The sequence below is a fragment of the Amblyomma americanum genome, chromosome 9, assembly GCF_052857255.1.
Source record: "Amblyomma americanum isolate KBUSLIRL-KWMA chromosome 9, ASM5285725v1, whole genome shotgun sequence".
Lineage (NCBI taxonomy): Eukaryota > Metazoa > Arthropoda > Arachnida > Ixodida > Ixodidae > Amblyomma > Amblyomma americanum.
The window spans coordinates 98,389,480-98,413,911 of NC_135505.1; the positions used below are offsets into that span (position 1 = coordinate 98,389,480).

General features: G+C 45.2%; 1 protein-coding gene and 1 pseudogene across 5 annotated transcripts in view; one reads left to right on the top strand and one right to left on the bottom strand.

Moving 5' to 3' along the window:
* LOC144103839 (atlastin-1-like) overlaps positions 1 to 6,912 on the top strand; it is a 30,805-nt gene extending 23,893 nt beyond the window's left edge. For 3 of the 4 annotated variants that reach the window (XM_077636541.1, XM_077636539.1, XM_077636540.1), the window contains exons 9-10: positions 2,279 to 2,776; positions 6,480 to 6,912. In XM_077636541.1, the coding sequence (XP_077492667.1) occupies positions 2,279 to 2,764 (486 nt within the window). In that variant the 3' untranslated portion in view covers positions 2,765 to 2,776; positions 6,480 to 6,912. The remainder of the gene's footprint in view (positions 1 to 2,278; positions 2,777 to 6,479) is intronic. The other variant, XM_077636542.1, reaches the window with a different exon arrangement.
* Positions 1 to 15,963, bottom strand: part of LOC144103840 (atlastin-1-like) — a 93,646-nt pseudogene extending 77,683 nt beyond the window's left edge. The window contains exon 1 of the transcript XR_013308333.1: positions 15,643 to 15,963. The product of XR_013308333.1 is annotated as an atlastin-1-like (transcript). The remainder of the gene's footprint in view (positions 1 to 15,642) is intronic.
* Between the last annotated feature and the right edge of the window lie 8,469 nt (positions 15,964 to 24,432).

Genomic DNA, 24,432 nt, shown 5'->3' on the forward strand with positions numbered 1-24,432 from the left:
AATCCAACATTACAAAGAAAACCGTAAAGTAACAATACAAGCCAACGTTCTTGTAAATCTGCTTTTGTCTGCTTATAAAATTTGGGCAAAAATTCTCTCTCATTTTTTACTCTCTGAAGTACCCATGCGCAGCTGCTTGCGAGATATATTTACGGGTACCGCACGACTCTATTATGGCAACAACCACTAATTACTTGTTTGTAGGGGCTTCGTCGTGGTACATCCGCCGTCGAGAGAACTGATTCATTAACATCGTCATCAACATCAACCTGACTTCGCCCACTGTCCTTTTCCAGCTGCGCCCACCCTGCGCCCGAAAACTTCTCAAGCTCATCCGCCCACCTAACTTCTTGCCGCCCCTTGCTGCGCTTGCCTTCTCTTGGAATCCACTCCGTTATTCTTAAGTACCAGTGGATATCTTGCCTTCGCATTAAATGTCCTGCCCAAGCCCATTTCTTACTCTTCATTTCAACCAAGATGTCCTTAAGACGCGTTTGTTCCCTCACCCACTCTGCCCGCTTTCGATCTCTTAACGTTCCACCTATCATTTTCCTTTCCATGGCTCGCTGTGTGGTCCCTAACTTAAGCTGAACACTTTTCGTTTCTGCCCCGTGGGTGAATATTGTTAAGAAACAGCTGTTGTATCTGTTTCTCTTGAGTGATATTGGCAAACTGTCATGCATGATCTGAGAGAACCTGCTATATGCGTTCCCCCATTCTTATTCTTCTAGTCATTTCTTTCTCATGACCTGTATCAGGGGTCACTACCTGCTTTAAGCAAACATATTCATCTATCACTTCCAGCACCCCGCTACCAGTTGTGAACTGCTGTTCCGTTGCTAGACTCTTGAACATTACTTTGGTTTTCTGCATGTTAATGTTTAGACGCGCCATTCCGTTCCGATCATGCTTTGCAATTCATCCCCTGAGGGACTCAGCAAGGCAGTGTCATCAGAAGACAGCAGAGGGGTGAAAAAAAATAGTCACGAAGGGAAAAGATGTGGCGAAGGCCGAAGAGAAAATGAGATGAAAGAATGAGTCACTGAGGCTGCAGCGGAGAAAAGCGTGCTTGCCGAGAGCACAGGAGAAAACTCAGAGAGGCTGAAGTGTGCTACATAAGTGCCGGCATGCACGAGAGCGCACAAATCAAAACCGGCCGCGACATTTTGTGCCGCATGACGGTACCATTCATACCGATAGTCGAGGTAGAGCTAAGCAGTTCCGGTTCTTGAGCTTGGTTGCATATAAATGAGACGCGCGATTTCTGAAACCTCCTTCGCATCAACCACACCAAACGCATTCAATATGGCCGATAAAGCGGATTTCGCACCAGCAGCTTGTGTTGACATTGTCAGCATAACTTCTAGCACCATTTCGATGAAGTAATTACATTTATAGGCTGGCATGGATGCAGCATACAGAGAGAGCTATGCTCGTCGCTCTGCAGATTATCACTAGGCCAGATCGCGTAAATGTCCTGTGTGTGGAAAACTGAACAAACATTCCTCTGAACATCCCGCTAACGCTGTGCTTGATAAGATACCCAAGTTTTTAAGATTTTCACAGACAAAGGTGAGCAGTCCTGCCATCAACGTGCGACCTGTGCGCCGGAGTACTTTGCGCAGAAAGGCAGCGCTATGTAACCACTGGCCACAAGATAGCTGGCTACTCGGCACTCCCTGCCAAAATGCAGAACGCGTGCTCGACTCTACCGTCGCCTGTCTTGGCTTGGTGCTTGCACCTTCCACCGCGACGTTTACATATATCGCGTATGTAATGGCGACCGGCGCGCCGCACTGTTGTTTGATGGAATCATACTGATGGTCGAAGGAGGCGACCGGAAACGCGAATGAAAGTAATGGTGGGTGCAAGAACGAAAATTGGCTCTTGAGGAAAGTAAATGAAGCATTAACTGTCTCACATATCTCGCTTGACACCCGAACCGCACCGGAAGGGAAGGAATAAAGGAGAGAGTGAAAGAAGAATGGAAATAAGAGGCGCCGTAGTGGAGGGCTCCGGAATAGTTTCGACCACCTGGGGACGTTTAACGTGCACTGAAATCGCACAGCACACGGGCGCCTTTGCGTTTCGCACCCATCGAAACGCGGCCGCCGTGGTCGGGTTCGAACCCCGGTACCCCGGATCAATAGCCGAGCGCTCTAACCACGTAGACACCGCGGCCAGTTTGGCGGGTGCGGCCCTTGACTCGCCGCGGGTCAAGAGGCACAGTTCTTCTTCGCCAGCCAAAGAGAACTAATCTCCACGCATTTCTTTACAGACCATCGAACAATACTCCGGCGCATTTGTCGAAGCTAACACAGTGAACAGGGAGAAGTTTGAGCAGATAGAAAGAGAGAGAAGAACAGAAAGAGAAGAATTCGAGAGAATGATCAAAGAGCAAAGGGCAGCCTTAGAGGAATCCCACAAAAGGTACATAGAGGAATTTGAAGCACTTGTGGCATCCGAAAAAGAGAGGGAACGGGAAAAGGTCGCTAATGAGGAATTGATAAAAAAGATCACAGAAGAAAGAGAAGCCCTGGAGAAGAGGCTCGCAGAAGAAATGGCTGCCTTCAAGGAAGCCCAGGAGAAAAAGGAAGAGCAAATATCACTCTACCATGAATCCTCCGGATGGGAGATGGCAGAGGAGAAAAAGTTCAACATCTTTAGTTATCTGAGGGAATTTTTAACCTCGCTGCCATTCTTGAGCCGCCAGCTAAAAGATGGCTTGGACTTTGGCCTCTGTTTGCTGGAAGATTGGATATGAATCCTTCCAATGGTGAGTATGTCTTTTCTGCGGAATTCCTTCAGTACCATAAGCATTGTTGCCTGAGAGCACTTCAGCTGGTCCATTTGAAGAAAACATTTATCAGACGTCTTAAATCTGTCTAATGTGATCTCTCTCAGAATCAGGCTGTGAACCTAAAGGCCAAAATTCGAAGGCTACTTATTGAGGTGACTTGTATTTAAGAAAAAAGTGTTGAACGCCTAACCTGATAAACCCATTAATAAACGAAAAACGTGGCGCAGAGAACCACAAAAAACACGCTACAAAAAAAAATCAGTGCGCTGCAGCTCCATATTTACCCAGTGCATGCGATAAAAGTGCAATCGCCGAAAATTCTGTTGAAAATTCAATGCCACAAAAAATATAATCAAAAAGCACGCATGGAACAATTAACAAAGGAGGTAAGAGCTTCTGGAGTTCTGGAAAGTTCTCATCCGTTTAATACACGGTGACTTGAGTTAATTACCATTTAGCGATTCAGCAAAGTTAGAGAGCGTCTTCCAGTTATGACACGTCTGAAGCACCAAGCCTTCCTCGCCCTTCACGAGCGTGGTTCATATTGCCTCTAATAGTGAAAATTCCTTTTTAAGTCAACATTTTACATAGGTGTGAACGAAGTTCAGCGAGCCGTAGTTGGTATTTTTGAAGTTGCAAACAAAGTTCCGAACAGACTGGAGCAGTTGCGTCGGCGAACCGGTTTCAACGTGTTGAAATACAGGTGGAGTAAAGTAGACAGCTGAAGGGCGTCGATATTAATTTTACACAACGACCAAATAATATGTGAAACAAAATTACAGATAAATATCATAGCACGTATTCAGTATTATATCAAATATGTCTAATGTACTCCAAGCCAAAAAATAAATTTTAACCAAAAAAATGTCGAATGCATAATCAGGCTGATCACAAGAAGGGGGACAGAGTGAGACATAGGGGAGGAGAATTTCGTGTCCTAGGTCAAGACTGTTTATTCAGCCCGTAAAAGCGAGTAAGCGAGAAACGTACCGCAATTGCCGGAACCGCAAGCGATCTACCACAATAAAATGCTCACGGTCAGCTACCTTCCTCGATTACGTAGTTTCCCTCTATCACATTGGCGCCCACATTATAAAGAAGTTGATCAGGGTGATACTGATTCTACATGCGATTCTACATGCTGGCTGCTTCGAAATAGACGAGAAGAGAATGACAGATACATGTTCAGGGCGAAGTGCCATGGACTAACTGGTGCGCGTTGCCGCATGCGCGCTGTTGCCGCGCAAGTACGAAACTAGGAGTAACTCCAATATTAAAATTCTGAAATCTTTAATGTTTAAACCATGGCCAGGCACAAGTTTCTATTCTCTATCAAGCGCCAAAATCTAAGAGTAGAAACGTCGACTACTCGGTAGCATCTAGACACCTTAATGGACAGGGTTAATTGAAGGGACATGGGAGAGGCCTTTGCCCTGCTGTGGGCGTAGTCAGGCTGATGAAGATGATGGCAATGATGATGAAACCAGTTTACTATTAAATATGGTTGACCCAATTTGCAATGTGCGCCAACACTTGCATTACTATACCACATCAGTCACATTTATGCCTCAAAAAGGCAATTAAAAAATTATTACCACAGATTCGTCCAACAGGCAATATAATATTCCCTTCAAAGCTTTCATACGTCATTCCTGACTCATGAGCCACATATCAGTTCACTTTTTATGAGAATGTTGTGAGCGCCAAGAGAGCAGCAGAACAAATGTATTGATTTTTGTGGTGTAATCTTAAAGGGACAATGAAATGGTATATACTTAGATTAGAAAAAGCCCATGAGCGATCGGTGCCCCATCAGTGCTCACCGCACCGCAAAATTCTTTAAGCTAGGTTCATTAATACCCAAGACATTGGAGATTAAAACTATGCTCCTCTCCACCCCCTCAACTCATGAAGTCCTTGGCGCCAGAAAGAAAACATACCGGGGCAGCCTCCTTCCGCTCCCCATCTATCCCCACCCGGCCACGCCGCCTACGCACGCCCAGAAGTCATCGGGGTAGGGACGGCTAAGTACGCGCGGTGTGGTGCCACGCTAACCAGTTGCAAGCAACTGCGACTAGTGGCTTTGAAGCATAATTCGTAAATTAAAGGCTCCACACAGAGCTTTTAAGTTTGACTCGAATACTCACAAGGTTCACCTTTACAGATTTGTTGCACTCCAATATCACCATCAGAATCACCATCATATCACCATTAGGGTCTCCTTAAGATGTGGGAATAAATTTCGTTCATAATCAGTTTGCCTTTCAAACAATGGTTTTTTGCAGAATCCCTGGATATATAAATGCCAACGCCAGTCAGGCGCCAGATGGTTAGGAGGGAAGTAGTCGTATTTCACTGCGAAGAGAGAGAAGTTGAAGTCGTGCTCGATATTTGCATAAAAAAGGGGGCTGTTCAGGCTAAAGCGGTCACAGCGCAAACCGTAGGGTAATGTCTGCATACTCACTTTTTAACAGTGCTATAACGAATGGTGACGCCCTCAGTTTGGCGGCATTTACAGTAAATTTCATTTCTTCATCGTAATATAATGCCTTCATTTCAGCGCTGTTCTCCACACTAAGAGATCTTACATTCGTTAAGACCATGAAGGGAAGTACTGAGTAACACTTTGAACGCTTAGGTGTTTGATCCAAAGGTGTTTTTAATACTGCAATAATTTTTACAATTATTTTCGGAGAAAAATTTTGGACTATCATTGTTAAATCACAATATGACCGGTGTTGTGAAATAAATATTGAATGAGTTCGCGTCATTTGGCATTCAATGGGTTTTTCGGTGCGTGTTTATTATCGACTTAATTTCAGTTTGTAAGTATTCAATTTGCAAACAAAAGTGCGCAAACGTGTTTTGCAAGTGCTACTCTTGTCTGATTAACTGGAATTGACGTATTTACTGTGATTTCTAATATCAAAGCTTTACTTTGAAACAGTGATATCAGAAATTGCGGTAAATTGTCCAGGGTGGATTACAATGCTTTTACGGCGACCTGCTTACTGCACAGCCAGTAACATGCTGGAACAGGAAAAATGTACCTAGTGAAAGAGAATACAAGAATCAGTTATTTGGTATTGGCCTGATATTAAGCACTAGATGCCGTTCTCGTATGTATGCACCTCTGATCTGTAATCGCAATCATTTTGCTTCATTTTACTGAAAATAAGGAATGTTTATGGTCTCTCAAGGATTGCCTTGATTCGAAGACTTTGGTGCAGAAAGGTGTCCCAGCGAGGCTTTTGGAGCATTGTAGTTGACTGACTGAGTTCCTGGGGCTAGCAAAACGTTTTCCATACCTCTGGTGTAACTTGCCATCAGTGGCTTGTTGCACTCATTAGTGGCCGTTTTTCAACATGTTATTTCTAACTATGCCTGGAAAGGCTAGGAAGTCCGCAAACATCAACCGACGACATTGTCGTCGCATGTTGGGTCTGTCTTTATATTTGTGGTTTTTAGGCTGGCGTTGTAGGAGGCAGCTTGATTACTGTACTCAACAATTTGGAGTTCTATAAAAGGGCTCTAATATCAAGAAAGAGTGAAAGGTAGTTACGTTCTCAGGAAATATAAATTTGCCTTCTAGACCAGGACTATCAGAGGCTCGCTAAATGTTGTGACTGCTTTGTCGGCGAAGATTCATAACGTTTTCCTGCGGTATGGTCTCTTTCAGCGCTGGCAAATCCCTGCTGACTTCTGCTACAGGGCATCGACCAAACTCGGGTTTAAAAAACAGCGGGCTGCACCCGTACTTGGAAGAATGAAGTCAGCCTCCTCCCATTATGGCCACCGCACTATGAAGTCAGCCCTTGCTCTACGGCTTAAGCGTGTTCCATTGAAAGGATTACTATAAGGTTTTATTTTTGAAACTTAACACTTTTTAAACCCCTTTGTCCTTTTTCTGCATTAATCGTTTGTTCTTTATTAATCAAGTATCCTAATATTCAATGTAAGATTGGTAAATGGGGTGTTTTCAATGTATTTTTATGAATGTTAGCTGTTTGGGATACCGGTATAGTCCAAGGACTCCAACAGAATACTCTCTTTATTACTGTGTCTGTTACCGTTAATGTGCAATCAATAAAGTTCACTTGATTGGATTGTTCTATCTTCTCTTCTTGCTCTTTGTCATTAAAACAAATGTTCATTACAAATTTTTTGTTTTCTCCACAAAGCGCTGAAGCAGTAAGCCTTTCCTAGGAAGAAGCAAAGAACAGCTTTACAATCCTATTAGAACTAAAGTTTGCAGAAGCTCCTCAGCAGCAAATTTTAACTCGAATTTCAAAGCAGAACTCTAGCAGAAAGAGATTGCGAATGCATTCAATTCCGAACTTTCTTCCGTCGTTATGGCTTTACTGTCATGATTACAGTTAAATCTACACGTTTATTTTGCAATTTAAAAAGAAAGCCCCGTTGGAGTCAAATATCAACGATTACTTGATGGTGCGCAGGGCGCCATTACGAGTTAAAGCAGCGACTGCTAATTTATGAGATTTATGAGGGAAAAATTCACCCAGCCATAGTAGTATCAACATATGTGCTGGAATATTTTCGGTATTACAGAAGAAACAAAAGAAAAACATTAAAAATGCTGCCAACAAGAAAAAAATTTGCAAAAGATCCCATCAATATCGAAATTTTGTTTCGAGGAGCTTTGCGACATCATCCGGTATGCATCGATGCCTTTCTCAAGGCCAGGAGAGTTCTACGATACTTATACGGACTTGTGAGGCTTTGAGGCGATGGCTGCCACACTAGGCGTGGCGAGGCCTAGTGAAGCCGACCCAGTCATTATTGATGCATCAAACCAAAATGGGGCGGGTCCTAGTGATCTGTGCTTACCAGTCACTGGCCTAGTGAACTCTACAAATCCCCAGGAATCCAGGGAATGGATTTAGACGCACAAATCCCAAGTCATCCAGATATGGAAGAAAGCCGTGCCTAGACCTCGCACGACCTTCACTCCAACTGGCGCGTAAACATATGCAAGAGGAATCGTCAAAGGTTAGCAAAGGGTGAGCAAGTCGTGATCGACGGAAAAATCTATTCTCTCTCGAAGCACCTACTTCAGACCGTCGTAAAACCGCACAAGCCGACAGCATCGCTTGCTCAGCCGGCAATGCATAAGGCGACTCAGAAAAAGTGCAAACTACCGCCGCTACCTAAACTGTCTACAAAATTATAACACCAAACAAGGGCATGAATGTCAAGAAATTCATGTTAGGCCCGTTTTCAAAAGCCATCGTGGCAGCCTGCAACAACCTAACGTCATGCGACCATTTTATTGTCCAACCACGCACAGGATCAGACATCATAGCTCTCCCTACAAAGAGACCGCGGGTTCCCAACGACAGCGGGTGCCATCACGAGTCTGTGCTTGGAGTGCAAGACTTATGCAGTCAACGTCTATCTGGCGGCGCCTTTGGATCTCATAAGAGGGTTTATTCATGCAGTGGACCCAAACACTCGATCACAAGAGCTCCTAACCAACCTTCGACTGCGCACCCAAGAGGTAGAAATTGTTCAAACACGCATGCTAGGAAGGTCTCGAATGGCGGTGTTAACATTCGTGGGCCCCATCCCCCCTCCCCCCGTTACGTAATCAACTATAGAGGAGAGACGGCGTACTACCCATGTAGACCAACACAGCAGGTCTGCCAAGTATGTCTCAAAGCAGGCCACAGAGCGCACGTGTGCCCAACGACGGACGCCAGAGTGTGCGGCATCTGCGTACTTTATGACCCGTGGGAAAACCATACCTGCGAAGCCGTGTGCGTGGTCTACCAAGAAAACCATCCAACGGGCGACTGGGCCTGCAAGCAACACCTCAAGAATTTTGCGGAGCCCAATAAAATTTGCCTTTCTGATTTTTCTGCGAAGTCGAACAGTGACAAATTACGTAGTTGACAGATATTTTCCTCTTTCAGCAGCCTGGCGGATAAAAGGAACGTGTTGCAGAACGAACATCTTTCAGCAAAATAAGGTGGATCTAGTCGAATACGAAATAAGCAGCCAATGAAAAAAGATTGCCGGGGACATCGCTATTCGGTTACCCTGTTGAAAATACTGCATACACTCGTTTAATGTCCGGATTAGAGCGCAAACCGCTCCACCCAACTTTATATTAAACTATTTGGGAAAAAAATATCCTTCAAGAATCTGCTGCATTCCAAGTGCAGTTGGGAACAAAAAGATACATTTGGCACTTTCACGTATAATTCAGAATGCCACAGAATTCAAGTACTTATTCGCTTTCGATAAACATGTAATTATGCATTAAATTGCGTTTCCCTTCACCTATGATTATTAAGAAGCTCTACTGTTCACGTTCAGTTCATTGTTCAAGCTCGTCTGCCCTTAATTATTCTTGATTTTCTGACACTTCACAGTGGCACAACCTGCAGTTGTAGGTATTACTGAATAATTTTATCCGCTATCGGTCGAATACGGGTTGCACGTGATGACACCATGACTGCTTCAATGGCAGTACTGCGAATATATGGCGAATATATTTTGCATTACATATTCGTTATTGAGGAAAGTGGTACTCAAACTTACATCTTTAAAGAATAATTTCAGGAATGCCTTTTGCATGGGCTTTACTCTGATAGGCTCTGGGTTCTGCTCGCTAAATATTGCGCTATCTAAAATATAAATATTGTGATGGCTAAATATTAGGCACATCTAGCGGTCCTTAAATGTTGAGCTCGTTGCTTAAGGTTTACAGAGAGGGAGCATAGAAAAAAGGCTGTCATACTGACGATGGAGCGAGTCCATTTCCTTTTAGACTTTCCAAGGTTTTCGAAGCAGCTCTGAGACCAAATCCTGCCGGACCGGTGTAAAGTCTAGCTGTTGTGCTCAGCGACAGAGCGGGAATAAACGGTGCGCTGAGAACAGCAAGTCCAGTCTTGAGGAAACTTCTTGTAAGGAGCTGTATCAGGCTTTCTGTGGTCCTTTTCTGGGTGTTCCTGGCCACGAATTCCTGGTATGTTTTGTCGATCGTCTGCAAATAGGGATTCAGAGGTAAGATTTTTATTTTTGACGGCTATCGGAACAATCAGATGGAACTTCAACAATACAGCCGCACTGTACCGGGTATTTCACTTCAGATGTGCATACACAACAATTCTAGACAGAAGTATTTCTGACCGAGAAACCTTTTATGAACTCAATTTTTTCATAGTAATATTTCATTATAACAATCAAGATATCCGCAGATCACTAGATTGCAGTCTTGCATTTTTTTTCATTAACGCTTTTACTATCGCCAAAAGCGTTCCCTGCTGGTTTTCTATCGCAGTCTTAAGTCTTCTATGCGATCGATGGAGACACTTTAAAAGAAATACTTTGCTACATATTTGAAGAATGGACCGTTACTTTCGATATTTCCATAAAAGTGTCTCAATATCTTTCAGTTTTCAAAATTTTTATCCGACAATGTTGGACATGCTGCAGCCTCTGAAAACAGGCTTCCTGAGTTAGTTTAGAGCATTTCCGGCATAACACTATGAGCGGTGTAGATCATCAGCACACATATAAGATGTTTTAACTAGCAGGCTGTTTACCCAATAATGAATAGTTCATTTTTAAATGTTAATTTTAGTTTTTTTCTTTATTGAGAGGTATCGCTTCTGCTCCATACAACGTTTTAGTCATAAACCTTGTCCTACAGACTTGGCGTTTCAGAATCAACCTCCCATTCCTTACTTCCTGATTGCTCCCTACAGATGATTTTCCTTGTCATGTCCCACTGTCCTCAAACAGCAGAGCCAAATTGCTTCAGATGTGTTATTTTCCTGAATTTTCTGTACACTTGGCCAACCGCAAGTTGAGTTTCCGAGCTCAGAAGCCATGGATTCCATCTTGCTTTTCCTGCTTCAGAGACCCCACTCTTCTAATGCTTTTTTGCAAGCCTCCAACTTTCCAACGACACTTTCATTGGTTTGGTTTGGTTTGGTTTGGTTTATGGGGGATTAACGTCCCAAAGCGACTCAGGCTATGATGGACACTCTCATTAGTCCTGAACACTTCGGGATATCATCAGCGTAGAGTGTCCTCCAAGGTACGAGTCAAGGCTTATTTCTGAACCCATTCATTGCTGTAATGATAAGCATAATGCTCAGCGCAGAACCTTTATGCACCACCAACACAACCTCAAAAGTTCCAGTTTCCCTGGGGCAGCCTGCAATCTTTTCTCCTTCCTTACGAAAGCATACCTGAAAAAGACTGGCATATTTATCTAGAACAATCTCTTCCTTATGAGTGCGCCACGCCATTTGTCTTCGAGCTGTATTGTCAGGTCTTCACTATGTCCATTCCATCTGTAGTCGACATTACCAATATTAACCACACCCCCAATGCTCAACTGTGCTCTTTTTCCTGTGCCCAACACTATTTGAACGCTTTGTAGTGCGCCACTGTGGCATCAGTTTCATTGCCTTGTAGTGTTTGAGACCCTTAATATCTGTTTCGTCGTCGCAGTTTAGAATAACGATGGTTTGGAATATATAAATGGCTACTTTCTTTTTGTAAACGACATGGAATCAAGACAAAGGATAACACCTTCACTTCCGTGAAAATTCAAAGCCCCGACAAGTAACCGAAACATCCCAAGAACCTTAAAATTTTTCGTCCTCTTAATTCCATGTTCTATTTCAGCTTTCGTGCACATTTACGTTAGTCCCCAGTTCTTATATTCATCTTCACGACTCTGACTTCCTACAATTCCTAGCTCCGTAAACTGCTTTTATTTCGATACCATTTCTCAACACTTCCACATTTTCTTCATTTGCTCATCTGGTGGATTCGTCGGCGCGTTTCGATAAAAGGCCACTCTCGGTGAACCTTGTGGTGAACGCTTGGCCAGAGAGATGAAAATCCGTCCGAGGAAATTAAGGCACTTCTTTTATGCGCAGCAGGTGCACAGACCTGCGCATGTCATTGGGCGCTCATCTGGCGGTCGCAAATAGTATTCCCATTCCTCTTTTATCCTCATCTTCACTCGAGATAGCCGTCTTGTCTTCCCTTTTCCGTGTACACAGTAGCAGGCCAGATGGGGATCCTTCCGGCCGGCATCTCTGTTTTTCTCTCAAATAAATCTCTCTCACACACACACACTGTCCTGGATGCGCTTTTTCTTCTGTGGCAATTTTGCGTAGCCTTTTATACTCCAATTTTTATTTAACTTCATTCCATGTCCTCGTACATTAATGGCACGCCTTTCTCTTGCCTGCATTAGCTTCTTCCTCGCTTTGTTAATCGTATACTTGCAAAGCTTCTTGAAAAAAAATTGTCGTCATTAAGTGCCGCACCTAAACTCTTCCTAACCAGTCCCTTTCGCAGATGCTTGAAACTAAGCATACCAACCACAAACTATTCTCTCCAACCAAACGCTTCCTGGAGGCCTCACGAAAAACATCCCTGCCACCACCCCTGCAAGCCCTTAGTTCAGCAGATGCTGTCTGCAGCCGCTTTCTTGAACCTCTGATCAGTTAACTGTTGGGCTAGTTGGTTTGTGAAATCACATTAACTTTATTTCGCACAAACTACAGGACGAAGAAAAAGACGAAGACGAACAAGGGGACTTTTTCGTCATTGTCTTTTTTTAAATAAGATGAATGTGTTGTTTCCTGAACATTTTCTTCATTTGCAAGCTCTGCAGATTGAATCATTTCAAATTCGTTGTTGTCATCTTCACTTTCTTCCTTCCTTACACTCTAGCGCCAACCTTGCTGATCCATAATAAGTGGTCTATGCTTGGATACCACATGGTCCCCAGTTGCGCCTTCAGAAATCTTCAGTTTCCTAAGATCCTTTGGGCGATGCAAAAGGAGTGACTCTTTGCAGTCTTGTCAACACTCCTGTATGTGATAAACTGTTCTCGTGTCTTGGTAAAGAAATAATTGGCGGTGGTTTAGGTTTGCTTAAACCTGGAGTGACGCGATAGCTACAGCTGGCTGAGTGGAACTTGGTCACGTGACCAACCACGTGACGAACCACGTGATCAGCCACGGCACCGAGCCACCGGCAGCTGCTCTGCACCACGTGACGAACCACGTGACAGCGTGGCGGCGCAGCCGCAGCCACAGCGCCGCCACCACCACGCTGAAGGCTCGAAATGCTACGGTAATGTAGCTATCTTCCAAAATCAAACAGCAGCCAATTTGCTTGCTTTTTATCATCCAGTCATTGAAAAGTAACCCACGTTTCGCTTATTGGAGGGATTACCATCCAAGTGGAAAATGAGCGGCAGCATGACGGTTTGTTAACATGAGACCTTCAATATAATATAATTTATTTTTAAGAGAGATATAAGATGGATAATCTTTGGGGTGATTAGGAGATGCTGGTGAAAAATTGGCGGTGATTTAGCTTGGGTTAAACCTGGAGTGACGCGATAGCTACAGCTGGCCGACTGGAACTTGTTCACGTGACCAACCACGTGACGAACCACGTGATCAACGGCGCCGCGCTGCCGGCAACTGCTCCGCACCACGTGACAGCGTGGCGGCGCAGCCACCGTCACGGCACCGCCACGCTGAAGGCTCGAAATGCTACCGTAATGTAGCTATCACTGCAAAACTCCCCCCGCGATACACATCACTTAAAACAGTGCTGCAGAACACGGAGCGATACATCTCATATGCAAACAGCGAGCGGGTGGTTCCGCCCTATCTATCCACCAATGCCTTCCAGCGCTGATTTAACTATTTTAAAATCAATAGGTCGAGCATGCTTCTTTGCTCAAGGAAATTTTGCTACAACTAACGATATATATAACACTGATTTTAGTCTTGACAACCGCCTTTCGTAAAATGCAGGCACACTGATACAAATCGAACCCACCTCCATCAGTTTGTCTTCGTACATGCGCTACTAGTCTTTGTCTCCTAATTTCAGGACGCTGCCGAAATTCTCCAGAGTGGCTAAGCGTCGCCGCTAGTGACCACTCCGCAGCACCTCGTCACTCAGACTCTGGTCTCCGCCACACAGCTGGAAGCGTTGAAACTGTGTTAGCCTGAAATCACAAGTTTGCACATAACCACTTACCTGATTCATTCCACGCACGTAGAATTCGACAGCGTTGACCAGGGCAGACACATTGTTTGCCGTGCCTGTCGCCTGAGCAAAAAAAATAAATAAATAACGTAATTATCCCATAACCTGGAAGCCATCGAAGTTATTTCTTCCCTCTCGCAAAGTCTTAGGTTCAGACAAGTTGCCGTTTTAGAAAGCTTCAGCGAACACCTGCAAGAACGGTCCTTTGTGACAGGAGCAAGAATGTTAATTTGCCATACCTTAATGTAGATGCATAGCTGCTCGTATGTCGCATTGGAGCCATTGATGATATTTAGTGCAAGTTGCTCGAATGGAGTACAGAGGACAGAAGCTTGCCTAGACATTCTCTGAAGCTCACTGCAATGTCCGACAGACGACCTTTAAATTCCGGGTCCGTCACCACCCGGCGCGAGGACGGTTTTTAGGGAGCGCACGTTAATAACCCATGGCGTACCTTAAGGCCTGGGTGAGGCATCAAAGCAGGTGATCTCTTCGAAGGAGGACTTGATGTCACGCCGCAACCTTTGCAGTTCCGGAGGCTGTTCATCGGAAATCTCCCGGAACTTGTTCAAAAATTTCTCGCCACCTTCCATGCCGTAACTGAGTTCGTACGAGAAGCTCCAATCCCGGACCAAGAAGAACAGTATCTGGATGGGTGCATCCCTCACCTCCTGCGATAACAAACGCCTCGTCATGATATGACAGCAGCATTCTCTTAACTTCGATGCAGCAAAATCTTGGTATGGACTAGTTGGTTCAAGTTTCTCGTAAACATTACGTGAAAAGGATACGAGGACGACACCGGAGTATATGGAACCGCCCCCACGTTCTCTATATGTTGGACATCTTGATTGTGCGTTTCATTCCATGGGCATGCACACCAACTAATTTCCGAAGGCCCCTACTTGCCCAAGAGCCCACGGGCCAGGGCTTCACGGAGAGTTCTGTCCACTAGTCATGTTTGGCCAGCTGGTTGATCAACTCCCATAGCGGCCTCACGGATGAGATAGATGGACTGGGTGTGGTTGCTCGGTCGCTTCGTATATAATCTCCGAGTGACTTCTCCCCAAACATGTACAGCATTCTCTACAAAAATTTTGTAAACTGGAAAAATACAAGATACTCTAATGGAAAAATAGAAGGCAGTGCTGCATTCTGATAAGTAGCAAAATCTTTCTTTTAAAGTGTTTCCATCGATCGCATCGAACTCTTAACACTGCCATATAAAAACATTGGGGAGTGGTTTCGATGATTGCAAAACGTTAATAAAAAAATACAACAGTGCCGCCGGGTGATCTGTGGGTATATTGATCGTTAGAGTTAAATCTTACTTTTGATTAAAAAATCGCGATTATAAACGGTTTCCCGCTCAAAAATGTTTTTCTCCAGAATTGTTGGGCAGGTATGCTTCAAAGATAACGCCAATTACGTTTAGTTCCGTGTCCTCGTTATGTTTTTTTTTTGCGCTATGCTTAAAGACTCCTAACTTCCTTTGTTCATATACACACCTTTTGCACTAAGTGGGCATAGTCGCAGAACAGTTGCAGATGCTGAACGTCGTCCTCACCAATGTTCTGTGAAAGGTTGTAGATGAGCACAGAGCTCAGCATTGTGCTGAGCGAGAAAATTCTCGCAGACTCCTTCATTGTTGACTTCCTGTCAAACGTGCCCTGGGTATCCATCAATACCACAGCCAGCTCCTGGCCTTCAGGTGTAGTGACCTGCATAACAATGCGTCATTTCTTGACGGTGCAGGGCGAGCAAATGATGGTGCTTACCAAGAAAACTTCGCTCCACAGCAACATGCCTGTCGTCTCCCTTTCGGATCCTCCGCGCCAACTGAAGCCATCGAGCGCGGCGTCAGACTCGTTCATCCAGTCACTACGACATTGGTTGCGCAAATGCCGCATGAATAAGTTAAGAAGGAAAGATTTTCATTTCCGAAAATCTCCAGCCACCGAGATCACCACCACTGGTTTGTTCTTGACATGCCCAGAAAGCAGCATTCCTTGCAGTGCTTCAAAGCCCACCTCGAAGGTGTTGTCGTCCTCAAGTTTGATCACACCTACCGGTCGGCCACTTCCCAGTTGGCTCGCCATCTTTCTTCTGCGCATCATCATCATCATCATCAGCCCTACTCCACCCACTGCAGGGCAAAGGCCTCTCCCATGTCTCTCCAATTAACCCTATCCTTTGCCAGCTGCATCCACCCTTTGCCTGCAAACTTCTTAATCTCATCCGCCCATCTAACTTTCTGCCGCCCCCTGCTACGCTTACTTTCTCTTGGAACCCACTCCGTTACCCTTAAAGACCAGCGGTTGTCTTGCCTTCGCATTATATGCCCTGCCCAAGCCCATTTCTTTCCCTTGATTTCGACTAGGATGTCATTAACCCGTGTTTGTTCCCTCACCCACTCTGCCCGCTTCCGATCTCTTAACGTTACACCTATCATTTTTCTTTCCATGGCTCGCTGCGTTGTCCTTAACTTAAGCTGAACTCTTTTCGTTAGCCTCCACGTTTCTGCCCCGTAGGTGAGTACCGGTAAGATTATGCTGTTGTACACTTTCCTCTTGAGGGAAATTGGTAAACTGCCACTCATGATCTGCGAGAATTTGCCATATGCGCTCCACCCCATTCTTATCCTTCTAGTTATCTCCCTCTCATGATCCGGATCAGCTGTCACTACCTGCCCTAAGTAGACGTATTCCGGCACAATTTCTAGGCTCTCGCTGCCAATTGTGAACTGTTGTTCCCTTGCTAGGCTGTTGAACATTACCTTGGTTTTCTGCATGTTAATTTTTAGACCCATCGATCTGCTCTGCCTGTCTAACTCGTTGATCATGATTTGCAGTTCACCTCCTGAGTGACTCAGCAAGGCAATGTCATCAGCAAATCTCAGATTATTTAGGTATTCTCCATTTATTCTTATTCCCAACTGTTCCCAATTCAGGCCTCGAAATACCTCCTGCAAACATGCGGTGAACAGCATTGGCGAGATCGTGTCTCCTTGCCTGACGCCCTTCCTTATTGGAATTTTATTGCTGACTTTATGGAGGACTATAGTAGCTGTGCAGTTGCTATATATATCTTCCAGTATTTTGACATAAGGCTCTTCTACCCCCTGATTACGCAATGCCTGTATGACTGCTGAGGTTTCCACTGAGTCGAATGCTTTCTCGTAATCAATGAAAGCTATATATAGAGGTTGGTTATATTCTGCGCATTTCTCTATCACCTGATTGATGGTGTGAATATGATCTATTGTAGAATATCCTTTACGAAAGCCTGCCTGATCATTTGGTTGATTAAAGTCTAACGTTGCCCTGACTCTATTAGCGATTACCTTAGTAAATACTTTGTAGGCAACGGATAGTAAGCTGATCGGCCTGTAATTTTTCAAGTCCTTGGCGTCTCCCTTCTTATGAATTAAGATAATGTTTGCATTCTTCCAAGCTTCTGGTACAGTCGAGGTCATAAGGCATTGCGTATACAGGGCGGCTAGTTTTTCTAGCACGATGTCCCCTCCATCCTTCAACAGATCTGCTGTTACCTGATCCTCCCCAGCTGCTTTTCCCCTTTTCATTGCTTCTAAGGCTTTCTTTACTTCATCTTTCGTTACTGGCGGGATGGCGCATTGCTGTGCACTGCTGTCTTTCTCATTAGCGTTCTGATTACATTGGCTACTGTACAGGTCTGTGTAGAACTCTTCGGCTACGTTAACTATCTTATCCATATTGCTAATGACATTGCCCTGCTTGTCTCTTAATGCATACATCTGGTTTTTACCTATGCCTAGTTTCCTCTTCACTGTTTTTAGGCTACCTCCGTTCTTTAGAGCATGCTCGATTCTCTCCATATTAAACTTCCTTATGTCGGCTACCTTGCGCTTATTTATTAACTTTGATAGCTCCGTTAGTTCTATTCTATCGGTAGTGTTAGATGCCTTCATGTTTTGGCGCTTCTTAATCAGATCTTTCGTCACCTGAGATAGGTTCCCGGTATCTTTTCGAACTGCCCTACCGCCTACTTCTACTGCGCACTCCGTAATTATTGATGTCAGGTTATCGTGCATTGAATGAACATCAAGATCATCTTCCTCAGTTAAAGCCGAGTATCTGTTTTGCAGCGCTATCCTAAACTCCTGTGTTTTTCCTCTTACGGCTAACTCGTTAATGGTCTTCTTCTTCGCTAGCTTCTTCCGTTCCCTCTTCAAGTCAAGTCTAGACTTGCAGCGATGGCGTAGAGGTAGAACATCCGCCTCGCGTGCAAGAGGACCGGGGTTCAAATCCTGGTGCCGCGCAATTCTCCACCGGGTTTAAAAAAAAAATCCGCGCGTCGATGGAATTGCATAACCAGGCCTGGAGTGCGGCCTTATCTCGGTGACCAGAACCGACAACGCACTCTCTCACCAGAGCAGGTTTTGGCCACCCTGGTGTAGTACTTGGCCACAACCTTCTATGATCAAACCAATTAACCCTCTTTTGCGCATACACCGCAACAAATACAGCGCTAACAGTTGCCCACATGACCCAACGGGTAAATATTTTGAAGTCGTGATTAGCTCACCTAGACTTTGTTGTTGAGGACTCTAGAATTGTGAGATTTAGAAACGGCTCTGTGCTGCTTTTTCCACGCTTAATATTAAAAGTGATGATGCGTTCAACGCTATTAGTATTTTAAAGGCGGTCACGAAGGGTAGATAGACGCGCGACTCATAAGTGAATTTCTTTTCACATGCAACCAGCTTGAGGTACAGATTCGCAAAGAATCGCCATTATTGATGGTAAATGCATCATGGATCGTAGCACATCGTACCGATGCCTGCTGAATCGGTGGGTTCGAACATTTAAGCGACTGTCAAGATCGATGCACGGTATGCACTATACTGCGGGGCACTTAAATCTGCATACACATTTGGGCCTCCTTAGCACGCTTTTTCGCATCCTGTGAAAAATTCTGTGAAAAGTATAGATTTTGAAATAACGTACGCTTGGGCAGTACCGAGGACGGGGGCTCGTCTAATCACGATTTCCACTGGATGAAAAACTGTAAAATTAGTAGTTAAGCAAGGGACAATAGTTGTGCTGCTTACTCTTTGCGGGCTTCGGAGCAATGGCTTGAGGTGAGCGATGATGGAGATAGTGAAGGAATGAACACAGAAACATGCGCCGTCATGTAGATGTCCAGAATTAGAAGAACCAAGTCGAGGCCCTACGCCATGCCCTGGCATCGCGCAGCACATGAACACCTTGTGCATCGCGCCGTGTTATCAAAATGAACGCATGCCGAAAGCGGCCTTGAGAAACGCGCACAAACAAATAAAAGTGAAAAACGGCCAGGAAAGCAGCTTCGGTGCTTCATCCGTGATGCAGATGATATCTGTGAATGCGATGGAGGGCTCAATACCATGTGGACGCTATTTCTTTCCGCCGATTCAGCGGCCGCCGAGCTGCCACTCGGACATTTAAAGCAAGCAAAAGCGGTTAATTCACTCAATCTCAACGTGGCAAGAGCATTAACGTAGCGCTTAATATTGTGAGATACGATCTCTTGACAGCTGTGCACGCTTTAGACCCAAGGATGCAACAGGCTTTCAAGCAACAGCTGCTTCGCAGAAATTCAGCAAATGCGTTGAAGTCAGTGCTTCGCTGCAGCAGAGAAAGAGAGAAATGCTGCTATTTCCCTTGAGTTTCACATATTTCCTATGGCGGTAGTGTAAAGGCAGCGTCTTGATTGCGCAAAACATATTTAAATCATAAAAGTGAATTATCTCTAGGAGCGAAGTTTAAGTTTACACCGAATTACATGAAAACATACTTAAACATCCACCATTTCTTTGACGTCTGTCATGCTATGGTTCCTGCATAAATTGAATAAGCAGGTACTATTGGCTGCTTACACCAAAAAAACAGGTGCGGGGTTATAGCTTGCTATCAGTTTCCTGCCTGACATTGAATGGTACAGAAGGAAAGGAAAAGGTGCTCGTTATGAAATACATGATGAACACCAACAGTCATCGAAACAAAGAAGCATTGGCCATGTTTTCAATTTAAAATTTTATTTTTTTTTTAATATAAAGCAACTACCCAATTATTCTCCCATTTATGAACGGCACGACTTTAAAAACATCCCCTATGCTCCTCGGTTTCCGTGACCTCAAGGCACTTGGGAAGGGGCACAATGGCGCAAGGTTAGATTAGAGCAGGCTAGGTACCACTATGTTTGCTGCATCCTCTGGCCATGTTAAACGCAAGATGATGACCATGTTCTCTGGGGATGTGAGGGAAATCCTCCCCCAGAAAGCTCCTGCCATATCCCTCAGCTGACAGCTGGGAAAAGATTATACGCAACGAAAACAAAGGAGTACAAGCGAGCATCGCAGACTGGATCCTCGAGGTCGCCCCTTCATGGGGCTACAGTGGCTTAACGACGACAAAAAAAAAAGGTCTAATAAAGTTTATTTTCCTCCTCCTCGGTTTCGGTGACTATTGGCTACCGTCATGTATGTCATTAGAAGCCCCTCTTTTCCTTTCCTTGTCTGCTAAATAGCTAAAGAGAGCCTTGATTCTGGCAGTCTTGCCGCCGTAGGGAAGCATAAGAGGGTTCTCGCACAGCTTCCACCCTCCCCGTTCGATCACGTTCCTGCGTGGCACTCGCAGTAACACAGTACATACAGTCGCGAGTAAAACAGATTAGCACACATGACGGAACACCGGAGCGCCGGAATGACAACGCGTGGCGCTGCGGGTGACGAAGAGGCTAAAAACGAGAGTGCCGGGCCGTTCCCATGCTACAGTATTGGGGGGGTTCAGAGGACTGTCACGGCCAAGCAAAATTTATTTTTTCTGTCTCGCCCTCTCTCTTTTTTTAACGCATCCTTGCTCCCGCAGGCAACTGGAGAAGAATAGGATAGTTTTTTTTTTGCTTGTTGGGCAGTTATTTTTGCGAGCAGCTTCAGCCGCGCTGCGCTTGGTAACTGCTTGAACAGCTCTGCATACAGGAGCTGCATGGCCTCCCAAGGGAGCACATTTGAATATAATTGAAAATATTTGGGGGTTAATGAAAAAGCCACTAGCTAAAAGGCAGCTGCACGAGTCATCGCCAGATATCCTTTGGGCGGTGGTTCAAGAGGAATGGAGCAGGCTCCAGGCTCTCCCTGACCTTGCAAGCAGCCTGTTTGACTCCTTCCCTGAGCGCCTTCAAAGCGTTGTGAGGGTTGATGGGGCCTATGCACGCCATTAGTGCAACGGCGTGTTTGCTCTCGCATCACGACAGCGAGCTGGCTATCCTCCTTACTTCTTTTCCTGAATTGATGGGATAGTGCTCCTTTTAATATTGTTACTACACTTTCCCAACAAAGTGACTTGTGTGAATTAGTTCAATCAGGAAAATAAACTCAATCAATTTCTCGAGCTTGTGGAATTCTGGCTACAAGCAGCGCTATCATCAATTGTTCCCGCGAGTTCCATCTGGCAAACCATCACGGACATAAAAACAGTAATAAAAAAGAAGCCATCTTTGCTTACGATAACCGACTCAAAATAAATGCCGCATGCACAGTCGCGGGCCAGCACTTCGACGCTCCCACGATGGCACGCTTGATAAAGCTCACTTCCTGCCGTTTCCCCTATGCTGCAAAAATGGTAACGGCCCGATAGGCAGGTCTGCAAACCACTGCGCCGCGTGGTGAGATATACAAATTCTGATCGCCAGTGAGTTGTGGTAATATTTTTTTTACTCGCGACTGTACTACGGCCTCCGCTATAGATGAAGGCAGCATTTGAACACTGTCAAGGTTCAATTACACTACACATAAATACCCCCGAAAGCAGAAGATTGGGCAGCCGTCGCTGTAACTCAGTTTGTAGAGCACAAGACGCGAAACTCGAAGGTCGTGGTTTCGGATCCCACCGGAAGCCTGTGGTTGTTTTATTGCGAAAGCAATACTGCTCGCACTTTCGGCCCATCGGTGGTCGTGGCGCCTCCGTACACAGCGGCGCGTCATGTGACCGTGTGACGTCACGCCAGACCGAGAGACGCGGCCCCAGCTCTCGGCATCGATGGTGGAAGCGAAGCCTTGCGCGCCGCTGCTGCGGCGCTACCGAGAGAGGGCGCTCGTTGGTGTGTTCCTGCTCCCGCAGGGAGCAGAGTTGCGCAAAGGTCCGCCATTTTGTTCCAAGCTGTGCGGGAAAGCAGCTCCTCGAGAGCACAGGCGCTGGGATCATGACGGGGCTGGCGTTGTAGAGCAGTTCGCTTTTTTTTAAAAGGCTTACAAACGGCGCTTGATTGCGGGCATCCTTATTTCCTTTTACTGTGTCAGTGCTCAGAGATCGATGCTAAGCCGATCATACTTCGTTGAAAAAAACGTCGGAAAATAATCTGATTTGCCGAAAATATCATACAGCATGACAGAAAGATCGCGGAATGACAGCGATAGCTCGCAGTACGGACATTAATGGGGCAGAAATGCTTGGAAATGAAAAACCCGCGTGAGTTGTGCGATGAAGAGAAGTGCCGGTAATGCATCTCCCTGCAGAACCACATTGAAATACATTATTCTATAGGGTTGCGACCGCCGATGTTGCACGAAGCTTGTGAAACCACGCGGCATACGATGTGAATGCGGGCGGTCTAAAGCAATGCATTTTGCACGCAAGTATATCTAACCAACCAAAGGCACGGATATCGCAAACTCGCGCGCTTATCTTTCACAAAATATACGTATCATTTGTTGCTCTGACTTCTAGCCCTCCATTGCATTTTTCCTACGCCATGGTCATCTTTTCAAGCCAAACACATCACGTGCCGTACATCTTTAATATCCAAAAATTAGAGAAGCCTGCCTTAAGTCACTGTAGCGGAATTGTGGCATACGCGTTTCCAATGATCTCGAAAAGTGATGTGTATCTCTTTCTGGTGCTGTTATTTGCTCGTTTTTCCCTAAGCACTATTGCGTTTTCTCTTGACCTACTTGAATTATATGTACCTTCACTGCAATCTGAAATATCTTTGTTTTGGACTGCTCCATGCTTTTACTCCAGGAAAAATAATTATCTGAATATCCAATTTTGCTTTCAAGTATTTCATGCTATTTTTGTTCCCCTCTCCTCCAGTGTTAACATCCTTGTCAGTAGAACCTTAAGGGTATTCTTAACAAATAAAATAGTTAAATAGCCTAGGCAAAGCTTGTTCACTGCGTAAAAAGCTTTGCCGCTTCCGGTACGGTTCTTGCAGTTTGGCGCACTGCACCCCGTCATAGTTGGAGGCTGCCGTCACTGCATACTATCAAAATATATACAACTGGAGCGCACGTAAGACGCGGGAACACACCGCAGCCGACCGCACCGCACGCGTACGGTCACGATGGCAGTCGAGAGGGTACTGGGGCTGGCGAGGAACCGGCGTTTTTATGGAGGAAAAACGCTAAGGCGCCCGTGTGCTGTGCGATGTCAGTGCACGTTAAAGATCCCCAGGTGGTCGAAATTATTCCGGAGCCCTCCACTACGGCCCCTCTTCCTTTCCTCTTTCACTCCCTCCTTTATCCCTTCCCTTACGGCGCGGTTCAGGTGTCCAACGATATATGAGACAGATACTGCGCCATTTCCTTTCCCCCCCCCCCCAAAAAAAACCAATTATTATTGCGCCTGGAAAGTCGGCTCCTCCACTTCAAAATGGAACAAACGTCGTCAGCAGCATCACGTGACGGCCGCTCAGCGAATGGCGTCAAGAGCGGCGCGAGGAAAATCAGTCGCGCAACTCTGCTCCCTGCGGGAGCATATATACAGGAACACTATGACGTCACGCTAGGAGGATAAATGGGGCTACAGCTCGGTCAACATCACAGTAATACCATGTTGTGTCCAGTGTGAATCCATGTATAGCCATGCATAACATAGATAAGTCACAAGTGTACCAAGGATATCAATAGCAGAAACCAAGCAAAACAATGTATAGCCATAAGTTTAACAGAGGGCAACGATGTCCACACCACGAGCCGAACCAAGGCGCAGCCAAGGGTATTGCGTTCGCAATCTTCCAGGCTTAACCAAGCTAAGCCAATTTTTTTTCTTCTTTCTATTCAGTGTTACTTAAAATAATTACCTAATTATCTTTCATTGATGAACACCACAAATTAAAAAAACATCCCTTATGCTCCTTGGCTTAGGTTACTGTTCGCTCTTGTTATGTATTATATAGTACAAGTAAACAATTTCCGAAATCTTCGAGAAACTGCAACTGCTATAGCTCGAGCAGCGATCCAAAACAAGTACTTTGACAAGACATTTTATTCAAGCGGAAATCCTAGTTTATTATTCAACATGGAAATTTTCGGTTCTTGGTGACGAATTTCACCAGTGTTTCGGGAGCCCAAGCAGTTTTTGTAGGCCAGTGACTATGTAGCGGTACACAATAAGGACGGCACTGGAACTCTGGCGTGTCTGCATGCCATCCAATCTCACCGCGGCTCAGCGAATGGCTCCAGACTACACCTAACCGCTAAACTCGCTCCTCTCACGCTGACGCCGAGAGAGAGGGAGAATGCGAGAAAGGCCGGATTCCTGAATCAC